The 22,340-nt window shown below is 45.0% G+C and overlaps 3 protein-coding genes across 6 annotated transcripts in view; 2 read left to right on the top strand and 1 right to left on the bottom strand.

Moving 5' to 3' along the window:
* The window catches only part of mcc (MCC regulator of WNT signaling pathway), a 64,063-nt gene extending 57,543 nt beyond the window's left edge, over nt 1–6,520 (top strand). Inside the window, 3 exon segments of the mRNA XM_077010804.1 lie at nt 700–791; nt 1,111–1,233; nt 2,615–6,520. Coding sequence (XP_076866919.1) covers nt 700–791; nt 1,111–1,233; nt 2,615–2,795 — 396 coding nt within the window. The 3' untranslated portion in view covers nt 2,796–6,520.
* Nucleotides 6,100–17,869, bottom strand: ppp1cc (protein phosphatase 1, catalytic subunit, gamma isozyme). Of its 2 annotated transcripts, XM_077011314.1 has the most exons (8): nt 17,724–17,869; nt 17,515–17,571; nt 12,789–12,920; nt 12,396–12,626; nt 10,346–10,450; nt 9,738–9,961; nt 8,796–8,930; nt 6,100–7,459 (listed from the first exon to the last, which is right to left on the bottom strand). In XM_077011314.1, exons 2-8 carry the CDS (start codon nt 17,567–17,569, stop codon nt 7,370–7,372), a joined length of 972 nt encoding a protein of 323 aa, XP_076867429.1. In that variant the 5' UTR covers nt 17,570–17,571; nt 17,724–17,869; the 3' UTR covers nt 6,100–7,369. The 2 variants fall into 2 exon arrangements, with proteins under 2 accessions (XP_076867429.1, XP_076867431.1); XM_077011316.1 differs by lacking the exons at nt 17,515–17,571; nt 17,724–17,869 and adding an exon at nt 16,740–17,148.
* LOC143518662 (coiled-coil domain-containing protein 63-like) lies at nt 17,301–22,082 on the top strand. Of its 3 annotated transcripts, none has more exons than XM_077011310.1 (9): nt 17,301–17,432; nt 18,474–18,629; nt 18,940–19,062; nt 19,612–19,793; nt 20,333–20,517; nt 20,612–20,820; nt 21,217–21,291; nt 21,568–21,760; nt 21,877–22,082. In XM_077011310.1, exons 2-9 carry the CDS (start codon nt 18,489–18,491, stop codon nt 22,038–22,040), a joined length of 1,272 nt encoding a protein of 423 aa, XP_076867425.1. In that variant the 5' UTR covers nt 17,301–17,432; nt 18,474–18,488; the 3' UTR covers nt 22,041–22,082. The 3 variants fall into 3 exon arrangements, with proteins under 3 accessions (XP_076867425.1, XP_076867424.1, XP_076867426.1); XM_077011311.1 differs by lacking the exon at nt 17,301–17,432 and adding an exon at nt 18,308–18,351; XM_077011309.1 differs by lacking the exon at nt 17,301–17,432 and having other exon boundaries at nt 17,459–18,629; nt 21,877–22,081.
* Nucleotides 22,083–22,340: the final 258 nt, after the last annotated feature.

Here is a 22,340-nt window from a genome sequence, read left to right as displayed (position 1 = left end):
ATATAGACACTGTCTAGCTGGTCTTCACAACTGCCTTTTAAAGAGAACAGGGAACTGTATATTGTGTTAATTGTGAACTAAGAGTGAAGTATGTCTCATTCAGAGGAGTGTCATGCCAGTGGGTCTACTGGGGCTGAGGGTTTCACTCTGTTACTAAAGAGCAGCTGCACAGTTGTGGAGCGTAAGTCGTTCTGGTCCTTGTGATTGGCTGGTCTATAATGGTGAATCAGTGGCTCTGGTTGTGACGAATGGTTGGCCTGTTAGAGTGAAGGTTTGCCTGGTCCTGATTGGCTGGCCCGTTGGGGTGAGTGTTTGGCCCTGGTCCTGATGATTGGCTGGCCCGTTAGGGTGAGTGTTTGGCTCTGGTTCTGATGACAGGCTGGCCCGTTGGGGTGAGTGTTTGGCCCTGGTTCTGATGAAAGGCTGGCCCGTTGGGGTGAGTGTTTGGCTCTGGTTCTGATGACAGACTGGCCCGTGGGGTGAGTGTTTGGCTCTGGTTCTGATGACAGGCTGGCCCGTTGGGGTGAGTGTTTGGCTCTGGTTCTGATGATTGGCTGGCCCGTTGGGGTGAGTGTTTGGCTCTGGTTCTGATGATGGGCTGGCCCGTTGGGGTGAGTGTTTGGCTCTGGTTCTGATGATGGGCTGGCCCGTTGGGGTGAGTGTTTGGCTCTGGTTCTGATGATGGGCTGATTCCCACAGGACTCGACTGACTCCGCAGCCAATACTACATCAGAGCTCAGGAAGCTCAGCGACAGCGACCTGGCAGCAGAGCTCACCAACGCTCTTCGGAGGTGAGAACACCATCTTCAGCCTTCACACATACTTCATAAACACTACCAATATACTGCATAACCCTAGGAGTAATGAGAAAATACTCTTATTACTTAAAGACGTCCTAACTCGGTCCCTTCGTCCCCACACACACACACACACACACACACACACACACACACACAAACACACACACACTTCGTTAGAGGTCCCTGATTGGATTTTTTGTGGCTGTCAGTGTGGTGCTGATGAACAGTGTGTGTGTGTGTGTGTGTGTGTGTGTGTGTGTGTGTGTGTGTGTGTGTGTGTGTGTGTGTGTGTGTGTGTTCGTGTTCTTAGGGAGAAAAGGTTAAAAGGTCGGGTCCAGGAGCTGGTTGCTGCTCTCGAGAGGTTAACCAAGAGCAGTGAAGTGCGTCACCAGCAGTCTGCTGAGTTCGTCAACGACCTCAAGCGAGCCAACAGGTACCACAACACCGAGGACTGACCACGCCCACAGAGGACTGACCACGCCCACTGACGACTGACCACGCCCACAGATGATTGACCACGCCCACTGACCACGCCCTCCTGCTTTCACAGTGCTGCCTACTGCTGTCTGACTCCACCTCTTTAGTACTACAGGAATTTAGTTCATTAGTATTTCTGTAGTACAGTGTTACAGTAATTGTACCTGCTGGGATACTGAACGCTATAGAGAGGTTAATTGGGTTTTAAGTCTTACCTCTTGCTTTTGTTGAGGTCTAACCTAATGCCGTCCAGAAGTGAGTCTTCAGATTTATTGGCCAAGACACGTTTATCTTGTGTACAGTCATAAACAAGCACAAGAATGCATAGTAAGCTAACACAGTGTTTTGTGGTTTTGCCCTTTGTCTGAGTGATTGTGTTGCATTAGCTGAGATCATTATTTATTGCATGATGGACATTCTGGTTTTTAAGAACTTTTAAGCACGTAGTCTCAGAAAACATATTCACTGATGTAGTAAACGCAGATTACAGGACAGTATGGTTACAGTGTTAATAAAGTCATCCTAACTTAACACCAAGCTGTGCCTTTATTATCACTGTAACCGTACAGAACATTGGAGGTGGAGTCTCTGAAACACAGTTGTCTGTACTTAAACTGCCATTGGTTTGTTGGTATTGACCCATCATTCCTGTTCCATAGTTAGTGTGCCCCCTAGTGGTGCGTGTGCATACAACATGCCCACTTAAACCTGTCTAGGTAAATTTATGGATTCAGTCATGCAACGAAGTGGTGCTCTTGTTTGAATGGAGCACATTTGTTGGTGTGTGTGTGTGTGTGTGTGTGTGTGAGAGAGAGAGAGAGTTTGTGGGCAGTATGGCTGAGTTATAATGATGAGCAGCCCTTAGGGGACATGTCTTTGTTGTTGTGGTGAGAGTGTAATGAATGGGTGTGTGTGTGTGTGTGTGTGTGTGTGTATGTGTGCATGAGGCTGAGCTGTGATTAGTAAAGTGCTCTGTCTTTATGATTGAGGGACTTTACATAAAGAGTCGCTCCTGCTCTGAGTTGGTCATCCATCAGTGCAATGGCCAAACAGCAGAATGGAGATTCTAGCTGTTAACTGCATTTTTTTGCTTTAACTTGACACACAGACTCCTGCTGTCACCTACAGGGCCACTCGACACCGGACATGTTCTCACTGAGTGGTTACATTAGCACTGTTTACTTAATGTGGGACTGAAGAAATCAGTTCTAAAAAGAATGATCAACTAGAGAGTGATCCACTAAAAAGTGATCCACTAAAAAAGTGATCCACTAAAAAAGTGATCCACTAAAAGCAGCATCATTGTTTTGTGTGTGTGTGTGTGTGTGTGTTGTCAGTAATCTGGTGGCGGCGTACGAGAAGGCCAAGAAGAAGCATCAGAACAAGTTGAAGAGGCTGGAGTCTCAGATGATGGCCATGGTGGAGAGACACGAGACTCAGGTGCACATGCTAAAGCAGCGGATTGCCCTGCTGGAGGAGGAGACGTCACGACCACACACCAACGAGACCTCCCTCTGATGCACACACACACACACACACACACACACACAGCTCTGGCTGATAACAGTCAATAGGACTCGGGTCATGTACATACAATCCCAGGAGGTCATCTGATGACAAGAGCCCTTCACTGTCACCTTGAGAAACACTACCAGAATCTGGTGAGCATGGTGACCATGCCAGAGCCCCCTCAGAGACGGTGTGTCCAGTACCCGACCCATGAAGAGACTCGAATAAGCCAAAAATGACCAATTGCTTTGGAGTGCCATTGTGGTGCAGCCCCTCAGAAAGTCTTTCTGGGCACATACGTGTGAAATGCCCATGCTGTAAACTGATTGGCTGGAGCGCCTGTGCTGATGGGAGGTGTTGTGAGGAGGATACCTCTGCTGTCATTGATGAAAGGCATTTTTTTAAATGCAGTTTTGAAGACTCCAAACCTGTGTGGGCATTACTGAACCAGTCTCACGCCACACCCAGTATTTCAGTTATCAAATAGTTATCTTGTTTTACAGTGTTTAATGGCAAACTCTTTCAGGCTAGCAATTTTGTGGCATTTTTCAGACACATAAGGAAATCACACTCGTCTACATTTTTCCAGCTCTTTAACATTTTGGAAAACATATTGGACATGCACATATCATAATGCTGACGTTCTGGACGTGGCAGAGGCAGTAGCCATATTACCTAGAAGCTGTCTAGCCAGTCACTGTGGGGAAGCAGGTTTGATTTGTGCTTGGTGGTCGGTCTCATCTGTACTGAACCCTGAACGGAGAGTCATTTGTGTGCATGAATGAGTCAAAACCAGTGTGTGAGCTGCATTCACACACATTCAATTGTAACTATATAAAAAACATGCGCACTATAACATTAGCCTACATTATGCCACACAGCACAGTTCATTCCCACTGAGTTTTTAGACAGTCTGTTAGACTTAACAGACCCAGTTAAAAAGGTAATTAGAATGATTTCACTGGGACGACAGTGGTATAGTTAATTAACCATAAAACATTAAAAAGCTTGGTCAGTATTGGTGTCATGGTAGCTAGCTTGGCTTGTTAGATGAAGCCAGCGTTGGTTGGGTTATTTCTCCGCTCAAACACTCTGTTCATTACCTGGTTTGGCAGTGTGTTTGGGAAACTGCAACCCTGTGCAATCAGGTGAAGGACACTCAATGCCAAGACTGCAGATCCCTTACTGTGGCAAAGGCAGGAGCTGCTGAGCACAAACCTCTGTGTCTCTGAACACACATTAGTGCTCCGTTTGCTCTTCTAATGCAGCCACGTTTGTGGAATACACACACAACTGTGTAATTAACACAGAAGCTAATGAAAAGAAACCAGTAATAAGTTGAAAGGATTTAAATGTAACTCCTGTTACATAGGTGCACATGTATGCTTACGCAATACGAAATAATCTATTTGATCATTCACACAAGCAATAAGTCCGTTTGTTTGACGGTGTGCTGAAGTGGGAACACGTGGGAATTAAGATGTAGCTTTGCAAGTTGATGGACATTAGCAATAAGTGCGTAGCCTCTCGCTGCCAACGTCGCTGTTGACTTCGGCGTAGGTTTTATTGCGACTTAGAGATCGCACGTGGCTCAAATACTCGGTTTGAACAGGACCCGCTACTTCCAGCCCCCTTCGGAAACAGTTTTCTACTAATTCAAATTAGAACTGGAACTACTTTCACTGTAAGGCCTCTACAATCACCACCCTAACGTCACCACATCAGTTCTCCTCAATTCTAAACTACATGATTGTAGAAAACATTCCTGATGTAGGATGTAAAGATCACTGTAGTTGATGTCTATGGCCAATGCTACGTGAGTAACCGAGCTCAGGAGACTGTTGAGGTCCATGTGCAGCAGTTAAATGTGCAATATACTGCCAGTCAGAACCATCTAGAACTATTACGTTTTAATCAAAAATGTGTCCATTATGATTTTTTGTCCAGAGACGCCTACATTCACTCTTCAGACTGCACTTTTTTACGATCCTGAATTTAGTTTGCCTCCACTGCCTATTTCAGCAGTTTCCTTGTTCCCAGTCCATCAGGTAATTAACAAGCCTATTGTGAACAGGGTCAGGAGGAGCGTGTTAATTAGTGCTAGTGCAGAGGGCGGCAGCTGGCTTGTCTGTGCTGCGTAGTTACTCCAGGCCTGAATCATGGAGCAGAAGAGCGTAACGTCGCCCGTCTGCGAACCGTTCAATTGCACGCGTGCTGGCTCTCTTCATGTACACAAATCCCACAAACCCCTGGACCACACCTCCTCCACCTCCTCCCGGACGCTAGAGCACTTTCTCCTAAATGCGCTGAACCAGGTCACCACACTGCCTTCCTCAGAACCCCCCCCCCCCTCCCCCCTCCTCTGTGGGCTTCCACCACACAGATGCTGCAGTCAGAAATATTTCTGTTTACTTAGTTGTTTTGGGGATTTTTTTTACCGTTTAGAGATGAAAGTCAGAGGTTTCTATGTAAAGAGCTTAATGGCAGTTCAGAAGTGTAGTTCAGTGTTCACAAAACAAACTTCCAACACCATGGCATTTGTTTTCCATTCCCTGTATGCTGATGAAAACAATCCATTGTGCAGTTACTGTATGTATGTGTGTACATTCAGTAGGGCATGTTTTTGAAACACAGAACCACGTCCTCATCAAGATTTCACTTATGTCCTGTGGGAAAAGATGCTTCCAGTAGATTACAACCAGCTCCAACAGTGGAAAGAGCTTGATTTACTAAAGCAGGTAGCACATGCTGGAATGCAGTGAACAGTAACGGGGTAATCGCTGAATTAACGATTTCACGGTCTGGGTTTCCAGGAGCCAAGAGGTGTGTGTGCTACTGGCTTCAGTAAAGGGGTCTCAGAGCTGAACGAGTCTGCACAGTTTTTCAACAGGCTTTGCTCATGTGATACCCAGTGTTTCAGTTTTAAGAGTACAACTCCAGTGAGCCCAGTGTGGGTGGGGCCTGGGAGTTGTATCCGATTTGCACAGATGTGTTTTTGAATTAAATCCTTGCAATCATTTTTTTAAATTGTATTACAGAATGTATTTGTTTATATAAGAAATAAAGAAATGTAAATGTATTTGATAGAATGTCCTACAAATCACAAAATCGTTTACTTTTCAGACAAAGGAGCTGTACTCTTTGACCACTGTAACCATGACCCATGCAGTACCATTAGATGGCACTATTTATCTATGAGAAGAACACAGCCCAGTTGACGTTGCCTCTTTACCTGCACTTGAAACACGGTGAGAAACAGCAGGATGAATCCACTGACTCGGGTTGATAAAAGCACAACAGGAGACACACCGAGTTGTCCCTCCCCGTCCCACTTCAATTTATTTAGCAAGTAATACAATTCTTCATAAGGTGGAAAACCGTTATTGCAGAGACTAAACAAAACCGTGTGTATATACAGTGGGTCTGAATGACACATAAGAGGAAGAAATATGTTGGACAGAATGCAAAGGCAGAGGTTGAAGGCGTGGATATACCTGATGTTACGCTACATTATCTGAAGACATGCTGTGATAGTGCACGCCCTGCGAGAGAGCCCACCTCCTGTCTAGACCCTACACAGCTACACCTAGATGCATGCAACAGAAAATGGTCCTCATGAGAAACCAGACAAACCTATATATTGACATGCTCATATCTGATAGAAATGCCTCTGGAGCCAAAACCATTAAAATTTCATGTCAAGAAGGTAAGAACAAAGTAATTAAAAATAAGCTTCCTGTTTAAAAAAAACTACAGAGATAAGATAGCACGGAGTTCTGATGTTCATCTTGATATAAGTCGCTTCAATAAACGCACGCACGCTCGCTCACACACACACACACACACACACACACTCACACTCACGCAGCTGGCTCTGAACACATCCTTTCATACGCTGCTACAGATCAATAATTTCATGGAGAGTGCATTCATGGGGCTTCTGTCCTCTTCCAAAAACAAGGGAAACAAAACCTTGACGAGGGAACTGGAGCCGTAGGGAAGGACAGCACACGTGTGGCACGTCTGAACACGGAGGTAAACAGGTGTGGAGGTGCTTCATATTAAAGTGAATACATTATACATCTGATTGGTTCACAGTGGTTTAAACGAGTACCTGGGGAGCGAGGAGGAGAAACGTGGAGCGGCGTGGAGGGCCTCCCCGCCACACCGGACACCCTCCCTGGGACCTGCTACAGAGGAGGCGCAGCCCACACCCACGAACCAACATGGGAAACTCAAATTGGCATCCTGACGTACTGAAGGTTTCCATGAAAATAATAAAAATCGAATTCAAAAATAATGATCTATTTTAGTGTCGGAAAACAACACCACAAACACGAAACAAAAGCAGAAAGCCAAACGGGAGAGAAGAAACACTCCCTGTGTCTCCGCCTCACACCTCAGCCACGTCCAAGAACAGGGCAGATAACAAAGACAAAACAGAAAAAACGCAACACACACTCAAAAAAAGAAACTAAAATAACAAAGTCTAACTGAACAGTCCGAGCGATCCTGGTGCCAGAGATGTTGCGGTGGCCGAAAACAAAGACAAGTCCAAAACGCATCGCTGGTGGTGTGGGGCCTCATTTCTTGGCCTGCTTGGTCACCATGTTGCGGGGCGGAGTCACCGGCCGACTGGAACTGGGCTTCTTCTTCTCTGCTGGTTTCAGGATCTGTGAGGAAGAGGAGGGGAGGGTGGTGTGAGGTCAGAGTTCACTTGCATCGCCACCTGATGTACACACACGAGATTCTACAGGACGTCCGCGTGCATACATAGAACGCAGACTGATGAAGACGAGATGTATTGAGCTTGTAGGTACAATGCAGGCCAGCAGGTGGCATCACTGTCAAACAAAGCAAGCTTTGCTCCAAGAGGTAAAAGGGGCGTGTTCAGTAGTGCATCAGCAGCAGTGCCTAGCAGTGCTAAAATCTCTTGGGTTTTCCCTTCAACCAAGGACAGACCACAAATAGCTTTCGTCATCTTCATCTGCATGACAAGGAGAATTGAACAATAGTAAACAGCTAAAAAAATAATAATCTCCTAATTCAGTAAAGCTGATCAACATTACCATGTGGGAACAGATTAACCCAGGTTCTCTGAGCAGGCCTGCAAACGTGCTTACGCGACCAGAACCAAAGCTAACGGACTGCGTCTGGTGAAGCTGAGGACTCAGTTCACCGTCCTGGACCTCAGGGACAGTACCGGCATTCCCACAGAACCTGGACCACACTGAGTTGCATCCAACAAGAAGTCTGAAAATGTCCCCATCAGATCCCGGCGAGAGTGACAAGCTAGCACCACTGCTAACAATCTCCAAGTATGCAACACTTCGTAAAACACATTTAATTAAAGAGCAGTAGTTAATTAACTAAGAAACAGAAACTCATGCCATCTAACATACTCATACATACTGTGACGCTAAGACACCAACCTTAACCGTGCTACACATTCCTAGCTCTCTGCCTCTGCCCTTTGTTCCGCCGTCCTGCTCATACTAGAGCAGTTAATAAAATACAGCTGTGGTGTTCTGCCCTTCACACACACCACCGTTTTACTCCCATTTCCCCACAGAGCAGCTGAGAGAGCGAAACTCCACTTCCTCTTCCATCACGCTCACAATCTTACGCAAGAAGACACACATCTACACACACACGGTCGAATAAGCCATTTAGCTTGTCTACAGTTAATTAAGTGATTCATGATGCCATTGTTTGTGTCTCAAATTCTGTTTTTGCCAATGTCTAAAAGAAATTACACAGAATTAAACTTTCAGAAAAAAATATTTATAGTGCTTTCTCGATAGAAGCTAATTGTAATATTTTTATTTAAATATACATGAGTACCATATACTAACTTAAGAGGGATTAATGAGACTGAGGAATAATTATGTACACAACATACCCCCCCTCCCCCGCTATTGTGCTAATTCTCCTGTGCTAGAAGAATTACACATGTTAATGTCTCCCACCTGTAAACACATGAGGTTCACATCCCATAATGCCTTGTACCTGAAAAGAGCACATGAGGGTCTCGTCCACACTCATCATGGCGCCGGCGTTGTCAAACTCCCCGCAGTAGTTCGGCGCCGAGAACAACGTCACCAGCTGCCGCTTGGCAAAGAACTCATAGCCGTCCTCCACCACCTACAGCAGAGAAAGAGATGAGACGGATATGAGCTCACACCTGGAGTGGAGAAAGAAACGAGACAGACATGAGCTCACAGGTGACCACAAGATGCTGGGGAGAAAGCCCGCACGCATGCACTCAACACCACAAACATCCTGCATAATGAAGTGCCACCCAATGAATAAGAGATACGCGACTGTGTCAGACCAGATAACATACGTCAACAGACATCAACAGACTGTATATACACACACGCCTGGAGGCTCTGCACTGATTAGTGGGAACAGATCTAGCTGGTAACATAACACAGAAACATGGGTAACATGACATAACTCACAGGTTGGGAGGGGGGGAGTCTAGTTGAAGCTAAGCTAACGTGTCCCTATTAACGTCTCTGGTTGACAGATGGGAACAAACAATGTCACTGTTTTAGGACTGGGTTAATGTACGCAATCAGTGGGGGGGGGGGGGGGGGGCGTCCACCTGTACACAGACTGATGGGAAACACACAAGAGCGATTAAGAGCTGTACTGTGCCCTCATAAAACAGTATCACACGGATATGGGATTGGTGAACTGATAAGAAGGTCACAGGCTGCAATGTGTACGTCAAAGCAGACAAGCGTGTGTGTGTGTGTGTGTGTGTGTGTGTGTGTGTGTGTGCGTGTATACTACTGCATGTATACTACTGAAAAAGTGTGGAGCACTGACATAGCACTGCTCTCTAATCTCTTGAAGATTATGCAGATTATAACCCATCCCGAGAGGCTCAGCCCTTCCCATCCGGGCAGTGGGCAGGTCATAAGGCAGGGGGCGGAGCCTCACCTGGTGAGCTCTACAGATGAGGTCCAGGTCGTGCTTGTGTAGGAACTTCGCCACCACCTCTGCGCCAAAGGTGAAGGAGACGCCACGATCGTTTTCACCCCATCCCAGCACGTCCTTATCAGGGTCGGACCACAGCAGGTCACACAGCAGACCCTGGTCAGGCACGTCTGTGGGACGCATGATCCGCCGGATCTGCTCCATAGACTGCAGGTCCGGAGACAGACCTAGAGGGAGGGAGGGAGAGAGGGAGGCAGAGAGAGAGAGAGGGACAGGTCAGTGACTGCCTGCATCACAAGGCCTTCACCCTCCTGCTTTGCTCTATCATGACGTATTTCAGGGATTCCAGATGTACTGAGATTATAGAAAACATCTATGTAGTATAGTTTGGTGGAAACTCAGCCTGGTGGTAATGAGCTCAACTGAAACACCTTGGCTCTGACATCTTTATTATTTTATTTTATGAATCAATCTGATAATTCAGGTTTCCAAATAATGACTGTACATATAATATGTAGATAATGACTGCTGTGTATGTTACACAGCTCCATGCTGTATTCATATAAGAACTGTAATTACAACACACACACACACACACACGCCATGCCCACCTCCATGGCAACAGAATATTTTCTCGTCCACGATGGCGGCGATGGGCAGGCAGTTGAAACAGTCGGTGAAGGTCTTCCACAGCTTGATGTTGTAGCGCCTTCGACCTGCAAACAGAACCTCACTTAATCAGGACAAACAGTAACGTGTGTGTGTGTGTGTGTGTGTTACTCGTTCATGTGGGTTGAGTGGTGCAGAAGGAAGCTTTCTCTACAGAGACAGGAGCACAATCTAAAAATACACCTCAACTCCCACATCACCTTGGTGGTCCTCCCCTCTCTTTCTGCTCTCTCCCTCACTCTCTCTCACACTCACACTCACACTCACACACACACACACACACACACACACACACACACCTCAATAACAAAGCAATGCGTCTCCAGCCTCAGGTGTAAATCTTTCATATTGGTTAACCACTCTGACAGATACAGTCTGTTATCTCACACATACTGTCATATCTGAAAATGGTCCAACGTCTACGCCATAATTTAAGACTGCTCATAAATGCTTTAATGAGCACTCGTACTGAACCGGAGGAGATTACATAAGCCAGAGTGTCACAGTGTGCACTACTGTTCTCAGGCAGGATCAGTCTGTACGGTATACTCTCATACACACTAATCAGGATCAGTCTGTACAGTATAATCTCATACACTTATCAGGATCAGTCTGTACGGTATACTCTCATACACACTTATCAGGATCAGTCTGTACAGTATACTCTCATACACACTAATCAGGATCAGTCTGTACGGTATACTCTCATACACACTTGTCAGGATCAGTCTGTACGGTATACTCTCATACACACTTATCAGGATCAGTCTGTACGGTATACTCTAATACACACTTATCAAGATCAGTCTGTACAGTATACTCTCATACACACTAATCAGGATCAGTCTGTATGGTATACTCTCATACACACTAATCAGGATCAGTCTGTATGGTATACTCTCATACACACTTATCAGGATCAGTCTGTACGGTATACTCTCATACACACTAATCAGGATCAGTCTGTACGGTATACTCTCATACACACTAATCAGGATCAGTCTGTATGGTATACTCTCATACACACTAATCAGGATCAGTCTGTATGGTATACTCTCATACACACTAATCAGGATCAGTCTGTACAGTATAATCTCATACACTTATCAGGATCAGTCTGTACGGTATACTCTCATACACACTTATCAGGATCAGTCTGTACAGTATACTCTCATACACACTAATCAGGATCAGTCTGTATGGTATACTCTCATACACACTTGTCAGGATCAGTCTGTATGGTATACTCTCATACACACATCAGGATCAGTCTGTATGGTATACTCTCAAACACACATCAGGATCAGTCTGTATGGTATACTCTCATACACACTAATCAGGATCAGTCTGTACGGTATACTCTCATACACACTAATCAGGATCAGTCTGTACGGTATACTCTCATACACACATCAGGATCAGTCTGTATGGTATACTCTCATACACGCTTATCAGGATCGGTCTGTACGGGATACTCTCACAGTTGTCAGGAGGGATTAGTGGGGATGGTATACTCTCGTATACAGTGCCCAGGCATGATGAGTATGGAATAATCTAAACCACAGTCCTTATGCAGGATTAGTTGGTACAATATGCTCTGACAGACTGCCCTTTCATCATATAATTCACTTCTCATGGGACTTTTTACGATAGTGTGTCACACCCCATAAAAACCCTGTTCAGTTGGGGAGAGGTCAGTACAGCTGTCCACTGAGGTGTCCTTGGCTAAGATGCCATGATTACACCATTGGCCAGTAATGGAGGTGAAAGCACAGTGTCTTTCCCACACCTCACTAAGCAATGCAGCGGACACTCAGAATCGAGCAGAGCCATGCAGCACACTTTATACAACAAGAACATCAAATATGTTTGAACTGCTTTTTGATAAATTTTTTTACCGTATTTTTATGAATTCGTGAAGTCACACTTCATCCTAGCCCAAGATCCCATCCCATAATGACGTCTGTACCCATGACTACTGCCTGTACTCACACTCATCGTAGAAGCCGTAGATGCGGTTGATGGAGGCACACTCGTGGTTGCCGCGGAGAAGGAAGAAGTTCTCAGGGTATTTGATCTTGTAGGCCAGCAGGAGACAGATAGTCTCCAGGGACTGTTTCCCTCGGTCCACGTAGTCTCCCAGGAACAGGTAGTTACTCTCGGGAGGGTAACCGCCGTACTCAAACAGACGCAGCAGATCGTAGTACTGCCCGTGGATGTCACCTGCAAAGAGGCGTTCAATTCAGCTGTCAGACTAACCAAGTTCATTTTATTACTATTTCAACACTATCCGGAATTAGCAAATCAGAAACTGGTTGAAGGTTCTTTCACCTGCTGGTGGAGATCTTACAGGAAGAGGCCGAGGTGCTTGTCTGGGTTACTCACCGCAGATCTTTAGTGGGGCCTCCAGCTCTAGCAGGATGGGCTGGCTGAGGAAGATCTCGCGAGATTTCAGACACAGGCCACGAATCTCGTTTTCCTGCAGCTGAACATTCTTACCAGGCTTTGATCCTCTCACTGCAGATGGAAAAAATCACAAACACACAGAATGATGAAACACAGACAGAGCAAGCATTGTTTGATTTAACTACAATTACATAATTGCTATTAACCAAATAAAACCAAATAAAAAGTCTATTGGGACAATACGGGTCTCTTTGCCCTTTGTCCTGCTCCGACCTTTCACCCTGTTCTTTCCCACAGTCTGGGTCTATTCAGTCAGAAACAGCTTTCCCCAACCATTAAAATACAAACTCCAAGCTGATCTCACATGTCCTAAATAATTCAGGTAAAATATGGACCTGTGAAACACTGCAATTGTTCCCAATATACATGTTGATAATGTAGGTTCTGACGTCTTACTGCTTGCCCAGTGACTTTGCTTACTTAACTGATGAAGGACCTCTGTACAAAATGTTGTTTCTTTGAAAACCGTGTCTACTCCACTAGCTACAATTTTTATCACTTTCTTCTGGCTGTATCGGTACAGTGAATGCCCACAATGCAAGTTATTAACAACCTATACAGTGCACAAACCGTAATCCCAAACCTGCAGCAAATGACTCCTTTAAGGTCAATTGACAGTGAATCACTCTTAAAGACTGAAACAGCTCATCCAAGCAGCCTGAACTAACAGCTGCACAATCAGGGCATAACCACTAACTGATTTCAATCTCATCACATTCACTTTTGCCATCTGAAAGCATTTAAAAAACAATCTTAAACGTTAATGTCATTAAAGCTTCCGGACTTTCTAGCAGTGCAAAGTTTCCATCCACACGTTTCACAAATGCTCGCATTTACCAAATTTCGGTAGAAAAAAATATGTAGTCGTGTTTCTACCCACTACAACTCCGACTTGATGAGTCGCCGTTAATTTGAAAAAATCCATTTCCATCCAGTTTTTTTTTTTTGCACATTTTCTTAATTCTAACGAGAGGAAACAGATCCTACACCAAATGGCTGGGTTAAATATGGCCCCCGTATGTACGCCCCAGGGCAAGATCTCTGAAAACCTTAATCTTAAAAACAAGTACAGAATACCTCACCGGACCTCAAGGTGACATCATTCGTTTCCTGCCTTTAAGAAATAAAGTGTCGCAACTATGAGAAAAACATGCGAAAGTGGGGTGGGGGAGGAGGGGGGAGTCGCCCTTCCGGTAGGTTCTGCACACATACCTAAACCCTGAAGCAGCAACAACGGCGTCATCGCATTGCGCTGTGCTAAGCAACATTGTTCCATAAACTGGGAGAGCTTCACTGTAACTTGTCCCTTCCAAAAGCACCTCCTGGCTCTGAGCGCTGTGAGTCAGCTAGGCATGGGCGCATGAACGCACGCAGATATATCTCCACAGATATAATCACCACCACAAGAGGAGGTGAAAATTCCATGCGCATTCATACTCCCCCAACAGTCAGCAGTCTAGAATTCGCAGCTCTACGTTTTGAGCAAAAAAACGCAGTGTCAGGTTGTTCTGCGTGGTGATGGCTGCAGGCCTCCAGAGCCCAGTCTGGCTAAGACCGACCAGACCAAGAACCCTCATACATATTCATGTGGAACAACATAAGTGTGAGCAGCCTTGTTTTAATTCTGTTTGTTAAACGCTGGCAAAACTGCACTGCCTGTGAGTGCTTAATTACATGCCTTAATTACAGTGAAGTCAGCCAAAGAAAAAGGCCACCCACACAGACTTAAACGCATGCTCAGATCATGGGGACATGTGCAGTGTGGGCTGGTGGAATCCAGTCTATGGAGATACAGCACACACACAAACCAGGGTGTTTATTAGTAAATTAAACAAAAAACAATAGAGGTTAAATTGTGGAGGTTTTCTGCAAATGAAACGCTTAAGCAAAGGTATACTTTGATCATGTCTTTGTATATAATCTAGCGCTGCCTTATGTAAATTTGCAAATATGCAATCTTCAGTTTATCTACTAAACATTTACATTGTGCCCAGTTTGGCACAGGAAGAGTTTATGGGGCTTCAGTCAGGCTGTAGCAATAAATTCCAACCTCTGTTTAGATAAGTGTCCTCCAGACTGAGATGAACTTCTTTTCCAAATCTTGCAGCAAATTGGCAAAAGGATTATTGAACACATCTCGCCCCCCGTGTTCGGTCAAGGACATAATTCCTTAATGTTCAGTAATTCCTATTAATATGTACAGGAATCTGCTAATAGGATGTTTCTAATCAGCGTGAACTTTACTAGTGGACCTACACTGACAACAGCCCGAGCCTCCGAGATGCACATTTCTGTATATCAGTTCCAAAACGTTCCTGCAACCGCCCCGAGTCACCCACAAACACAGGCCCAGAACTTTCCTCAGACAGTTGTAACTGCTGAACGGCTTGTCTGACAACATGGAGCGCGACAGATTTTTGGAAGGTTTCTTTTTTTTAAAAAGGCTCCTAAGTCTGTTCTCATGACGTTCCTGCAGCTGTCCCGAGTACCACTGCGGTGGGTAGGGGCTTCCCAGGGCCCTGCTGTTGTGCCACTCACAGAGGCACCAGCGAGCAAGAAACTCCCTGCCCCAACGCCAGTCTACACCAGCACTGCTCTTCTTGCATATGCATGATTCCAGTAAAACAGCTTAAGCTGTTATGGTTTCTTCCTTCATTTCAACAACACACTCGCATGCACACGTGTGGACAAATAACTGAAGGGTAGATCCAGGCATGTCCGGTCACACAGTCCGGCACTCTGCAGTCTTATTGAACCTTGGCCAACATAAGGACGGTTATATAACAAAAGAGCCTTCCGAAGAAACAAGTTAAGAGTGTTAAGAGTAAAGTAGCAGATAAGATTGACTAGTCGGTTCTTGGCCCAGCTTCAGTGAGGGCCATAAGGCAGTCATAAAGAAGATGGCAGGGTGAGTGGCTGTGCTGTGTGATGCTACACACGTGAGGGACTTTCCTGGGGCTCCGCACCACAGACCTGACGCACAAGCACATCTCGAAAGTGCACTGCTAGCACATGGAGAAATCATGGCAACCTTCTAAAGCTGCCAGTGCAATGTTTTTGCCAGTTACATTTCACAGAAAAGCACTGAACATCATACACACTGAATTATGTTATTTTACAGTACGGAGTTTTTGTGACAAAAGCTCAGTGAAACAGTAATGACTGCTGAATGGTTTGTCTGTTAACATGGAAGATGGAGTATGAAAGATTTTTTTAATGTTTATTTTAAGGCTCCTAAGGCCATTCTCATAATAACAGAAACTATGAAAAGAATCCAGCCAGCGAGATGATGAGATGAGATTACCATCTTTTCCGCGTGCTCCCCGACAACGAAACCCAGACCTTGGTATTACCAGCTCACAGCACTACCACTCCACCAAACAGGCAGTGTTCATCTGGTAAGCCATGAAAGCAACACTGCTTGGAAACCCACCCAATCACCTCTTAGCCATCACATCCAGTGCTTTTACTTGATTTTCTAAATCTCCAAACTGAAACAAAAGTAAATGTTTGAAAGCTTCAATTTAAAGTACTACGTTTAGTTTATGGTAGTGATACTATTTCCAATAGTAACGTTATTTACTAACAAGGTTCTAGGAACTAAAAGCCAGATTGTGAGTGATTTATGTGTTACTTATAATGTTTAGGAATGTTGACAATCTGTATTTTAAACCACAAATAGGTTATGGTCCTGTGAGTGCGCATCGCTGTTGTCACACCCTATACTCCTTTACTGACTGCCACTATTGGCTTCCAGCACATTCTTTAAAACAGGGTTCAACAAACCACCATCTCTTGCTCCCGGACCTGTAAAATACCAGAGATTACAGGGTTACAGGCACAACTACAAATGGGCGATAAGCGACTCACCACTGTGGCTACTAGATTTCCTGAGTTTGGGGATCATCTTAAGCGGGGCAACCAGAAGGAGACGGTGGGTCGTTTCACACTCGGCAGGAATGACAAACTAACTTACCAGCTGTATAGCTAAGACTGTTCTCTACAATACTTCTACAAACACAACTGACTTTCATAACATCATTTAACAACAACGAAAGGCCAGATCAGATCAGATGATGCGCCCTAGCTGTCCGTCCTGAGCGTCCCTTAGACAGCTCACCCATGTTAACATCACCTAGTTTAGCCACATCAGCTCAAGGTTCTTCAGGTGTACAGTTCATCACTGATGTCACGGTGCTAACAGGCTATCTCCAGCCGAGTTAACCAGCTAGCTAGTGTGAATTATGAAGGTAGACAAATCCCAAATACAAGTGAATACGAAATACTACCACAACCTGTCATGTTTCAAGACAAAGCTCGCCAGCTACATGAGGTCAATAGCTGGGCATTTAAAATGTTTAATTTACCTCAGCTTACCTCAGTTACCCAAACACCCCCCCCACACACACACACACACGTTAAACCCCCCACACACGTTAACCAGCGACCGCCAAGACGGACGTAAACTTCGCTTAGCTACAGCTAGCTGGATAGTTAGCATTAGCTAAAGCTAATTTAACGGACAGTCCGGTTTGACTCACATCGCGTCTTTGTGGGCAGAAGGTAACAGACATTAACCGTCATTAACCGACATTAACCGTCAGGAGGTCGCGCGCTATATTTCCATAATAATTCTCAATCTCACCTTCCAGGAGTCGCTGAATGATGCTGTCTATGTTGAGCTTGTCGATGTCGGCCATGCCTTAATAACACAAAAAAGAAAAAAGATTTACTGTAATTCACCAACTAAAGACTCGTTAGGATGAGGCACACGTTAAAGGACAAAGTTGTACGATCATTGGACTTGTTTATAGGTGTATTTATATAAATAACAGTCTGTTCTCGCGCTATCACCTTTCCCCAAGCAGTAGTAGGTTCACCGTCTGCGCTTGCCTGCGAGTAGCGGGCGGGCGGGTGGCGGAAGAAGACCCTGTAGGGTGGAGGTGTGGTACGGCCGTGGGGCGGAGAACAGCGCGGAACACAGATAGATCATAGCCCGCTGCAGCGGTGACGTGGAGAGCGAACTAACCGAACTCATGACGAGAGATGTCGCTGCACCTTGAAATGTCATTTCTTCCTCAGGTCGATTTCGTAGATACCAGGCTAAAAAAACCCTAACTGAACAAAGTGAACAGCAGCCTTTAACAACTCTGAACCAACCAGAGTATCCTACTTTGTCAAACAGAATGAACATTTGCGTACGAGAAGGCTACACAGGTGTAGCTCTAATGGTTAACAGTACTGGCGATACTGGGGTCCGGTTTTAATAGGAAACCCTCATTTCATAGGCTAAACGGATTTTTAAATGGCAGACTAATGATATTCGACTATAGAACTGTAGTATATTGGTTACAACAAGAACACATTTACAACTCTGGTGTCATAATAAAACATTCGGTTTTGACGTCATGTTCGTTGTGAGGTGTTTTTTTGAAGCATACGATTCCGAATTAATTATATAGCCTACCTAAATGTATAAAAGGTGAATTTGGCGAATTTAAGTGGATGAGACAAAGTTGTTAATGATACTATGCTACGGCGAGTGATTTATGCATAGAAGTATGTATGTATAAGTGCGTAGTAGATGTATGCTCATTTCTAAAGGAATCCGTGAACACCATGACCTCGAATATGGGTGGCCTCAAAAAAACAACGAAAGAGACACTGTCTGATCAGCACAAGCGGTTTCAGAAGGAGAGTGAACGTTACCTGGGCCTTATTGGTAAACTGAAAAAACAGATCGCAAGGTTGGACATAAAGGTGAGTATTAAAACGCTATTACGAATCAATAAAGTTGTCAGGTAGTTGATAATGTTAAACATAGTAACAGAAAGACTATGCTTAAGACTGCTCCAGTAGCCTACATAATTATAGGTTAGCTAAATTACATAACTTAACACATAGAAAGTTATATATTATGTTGTTTTCTTTCTCTTTGTATTTGTAGAGTTGGGCATTAATTCGACACACCCCTCAGATCCCAACAGACCCCTGTCATTGTTTGCAATGGTGAATGTGTTCATTGCAATTAATCAGCTGCCGATTTTATTCCCGTGTTGTGTTGCCACAGATAAAGCAAGAGGAGGACAGCATTATGGAAAAAGAGAGGCAAAATGGAAGCTACATCGACAATGCCAAAAGACCCAGGACAAAAATAAAGCACATGCGCATCCTGGAGGACCACGTCCACCAGGTTTAGCTCATGAGAGAGAGAGAGAGAGAGAGAGAGAGAGAGAGAGAGAGAGAGAGAGAGAGAGAGAGCTGTCTCTAGAGTTAGAGTTGTCTGTGGAGTTAAATGTATTTTAGAAGCATCTGTAGAACCCACTGTCTATGGCAGTGTTGTCCAGCCAGTCCACAGAGACACATGGATGGCTCACATTTTAGCTCTGTCCCATGAAAGTCTTTGTAAGTCGCTCTGGATAAGAGCGTCTGCTAAATGCCATAAATGTAAATTTAAAAGCACACCCATCAATCAGGACCAACGAAGTCTTGTTCGGTAGAGTTGGGAGATGAGATCTGGGAGATGAGATCTGGGGATGAGACTGGGAGATGAGATCTGGGGATTACTAATGACCAGAATGGAAAACACTGCTTTATGTCTCCTAACTCACAGGAGTTACACTCACCTTCAGATGAAGTTCACTTAGTATCAGTTAAACCGCTCAGTCCATAGCAAAAGATCAGAAAGCAAGAAAACATCATCAATATCAAAAGTTTATTCTTATCCACTCGGATCCTGTAGGCCACCTTGCGGTTCGACAAGCTGATGTCTGAGATCCAAGATTTACGCAATGACATTGACCAACTGCGCCAGCAAAGGGCGACAATGACGAGCATGTACCAGCGACTTAGTAGGGAGCTGGAGCAACAGCAACATGTGATGGAGGGTCTTGTGGAGAAATCGGTCCGTGCATATGACCAGAGGTGATCAAAAACCCACGGCAGTCAGACTACTGGCCCTCTGCTTACTGTCAGTACAATAGTTACTTTCAAAGTATGTGGCAATTGGGCAGACAATAATGCCAGCACAGTGCATTGGTGTATGTGTTTATAATTAAATTCAGTGAGGAGAGAAAGAGAGGTGATGTGTAGATAGATGACTTGTTTCACATGTAGCTTTAGTTCATGTGTTCTGTTCTGTGTATGTGTGTGCATGTTGTGCGTACATTTGTATGCGTGTGTGTGTGTGTGTGTGTTTGGGTGTACACTTGTGCGTGTGTACGTGTGCGTGCTTGCATGTGTTCTGTGTATGTGTGTGCATGTTGTGCGTACATTTGTATGCGTGTGTGTGTGTGTGTGTTTGGGTGTACACTTGTGCGTGTGTACGTGTGCGTGCTTGCATGTGTTCTGTGTATGTGTGTGCATGTTGTGCGTACATTTGTATGCGTGTGTGTGTGTGTGTGTTTGGGTGTACACTTGTGCGTGTGTACGTGTGCGTGCTTGCACTCGTCTGTGTGGTACAGGTCGGCGGTTCTGAAGCGGATGCAGATACGTGACCGCGGTGAGGACAGTGAAGAGGACAGAAGACGATGGACAGAACTGAACGAGCTCAGACGCGTCAATGACCATGAGACCAAGCTCCGAAAGTTCATGCTGCAGAAATCTCAGGAAAGGCGGCCTGTGCAGAAAGATGACGGCAAAAACAAAGGTGGGAGCTCACTGTTTTATCCCAAAAGAGCAGCTTGGTGATATCTGGCTGTTTATTTTTTTACTTATCACCATCTACTCTCTCATTGGTTCAGAGGCTGAACAGGCCTGTGTGGTTGGGTATAGTCCAGAGACGTACCAGGCTGTGAAGCAGCGAATCATGGAGCTGACGGGCGAGAGTGACCTGCACCAGATTGCCAGTACGTTTGTGGAGAATGAGAAGAAGAACTTTGCTAGCTTAATCTACATCAATGAGCTAAGCAACAAGGCCACGCAGCTACAGCATCGTAGCTCTCAACTGAAGGTTTGTGCTTGAACCTCATGATCTGACTGTTCCTCTCTTGCAGTGTAGGATGTGACCACTAGATGGCAGGATTGTACACTGTGATTTTATACAAGCAGAACATTTTTCCCCCCCCTCTGTTTACAATTGATTTAAAAAGTATTCAAAGCACTTTACTTGTTGAACAACTTTGTGTTTATACATCCAAAATAAAACCAAGAACCACGAACCTGGCTGTTAGTAACAGGCCCAATGATTAGCAGTGCAGTGCTAAGTTTACTGCCTTTTCATACACTCTGGTAATCTACACTTGAATGTGGAATGTTTGGTATCCAAACCTTAAAACGTTTCAGCTGCATGGTGCCCCAACAAACGGGCCACCTGTTTACATGACTCACTGTGTCCTGCGCTCATTAGACGGAGATAGAGCAGCTGGAACTGAAGGAGCTGCAGTTTGAGGGGAAGTGTGAGGTCCAGCTGAAGGAACTGGAGGTATGGACACTGCTGAGAGTTACTGGGTTTCACGTTCACGGCAGAATAATTTTATGTCCCCGTCCCCCCAAATGTACTGGAGAGCCTTGACTATAAGAACCTGGTCAACATCATCACCCATGGTGAGGTGGAGTAATGTTAAGGCTCACCCAGTCGCTCAGCTAAAATGATATATGCGTGTGTGTGTGTGTGTGTGTGTGTGTGTGTGTGTGTGTGTGTGTGTGTGTGTGTGTGTGTGTGTGTATGCGTGTGTGCTTCTTGCTGTGTTTCTCTCAGGCTGAGCTGGAGTTGAAGCGTTTGAAAGCCAACACTCTCGAGGATAAAAGCACAAACATGTGTAAGGTCTTAGCTGAGCAGAAAAGTGCTATCTCCGATCTTTTCACACAGCTGAACTGCGACCCCACGCCCCTCAGGAACCAGCTGGGTGGCATCACCGAGCTCACAGATGATAACGTCACCCAGTTTATTGGTACATTTGCCATTACACTGCTCTGGGTGTTACTTCAGCACAGTTAAAGTGTTAGGATTTAACTGATATGAAGAGCTCTTTCTCCTTCTCTCACTACCTTCCTGCTCTGTCTCCAGGTGTCCTGGAGAGTTACCTGCTGAAGATGCTGATGTCATACATGCAGACCACGTTTAAACAGGCTGAAGGGCAGAAGCTGCAGTCCCACAGAGCAGGACAACCCCGCTCCTCACAAGGCCATAAAGAAAACATGACCTGCCTGAAGAACCACAACTCTCAATAAAGTTACCTGCTTGGCAGATAATGAGATCAGTTCACTCTATCACTAACTCGTGTGTGATGTATGGACATTTGAATGCTCATATGTATATAAAATCCATGCATATAATTTTGTAAACGTCACACACCAGTATTACATATTTAATTAACCTTTTCTTTTGCCAAATATGTGAAAACCTAGCATTGATGCTCTCATGAGTGTTCAACTGTCACACATGAAGCTGCGTCCTACCAGATGATCAAATATCATGCATCAAAATATCACTCTTCAATGTGACCCCGGGGTCTTTGACTGCAGTACTTA

This window comes from Brachyhypopomus gauderio, chromosome 7 (assembly GCF_052324685.1).
Source record: "Brachyhypopomus gauderio isolate BG-103 chromosome 7, BGAUD_0.2, whole genome shotgun sequence".
NCBI lineage: Eukaryota > Metazoa > Chordata > Actinopteri > Gymnotiformes > Hypopomidae > Brachyhypopomus > Brachyhypopomus gauderio.
Note: the sequence above shows the minus strand (reverse complement) of the source record. Positions and strands in the feature narration are given on the sequence as shown.

Coding starts and splice junctions, on each gene's coding strand:
- ppp1cc (XM_077011314.1), bottom strand. CDS start 17,569: ATGGCCGACATCGACAAGCTCAACATAGACAGCATCATTCAGCGACTC. Junction 12,921..17,514: donor CATTCAGCGACTCCTGGAAG/GTGAGATTGAGA, acceptor TTCCATCTGCAG/TGAGAGGATCAAAGCCTGGT. Junction 7,460..8,795: donor CCCTCATGTGCTCTTTTCAG/GTACAAGGCATT, acceptor TCTTCCTCACAG/ATCCTGAAACCAGCAGAGAA.
- LOC143518662 (XM_077011309.1), top strand. CDS start 18,435: ATGTATAAGTGCGTAGTAGATGTATGCTCATTTCTAAAGGAATCCGTG. Junction 18,630..18,939: donor TCGCAAGGTTGGACATAAAG/GTGAGTATTAAA, acceptor GTGTTGCCACAG/ATAAAGCAAGAGGAGGACAG. Junction 19,063..19,611: donor TGGAGGACCACGTCCACCAG/GTTTAGCTCATG, acceptor CGGATCCTGTAG/GCCACCTTGCGGTTCGACAA.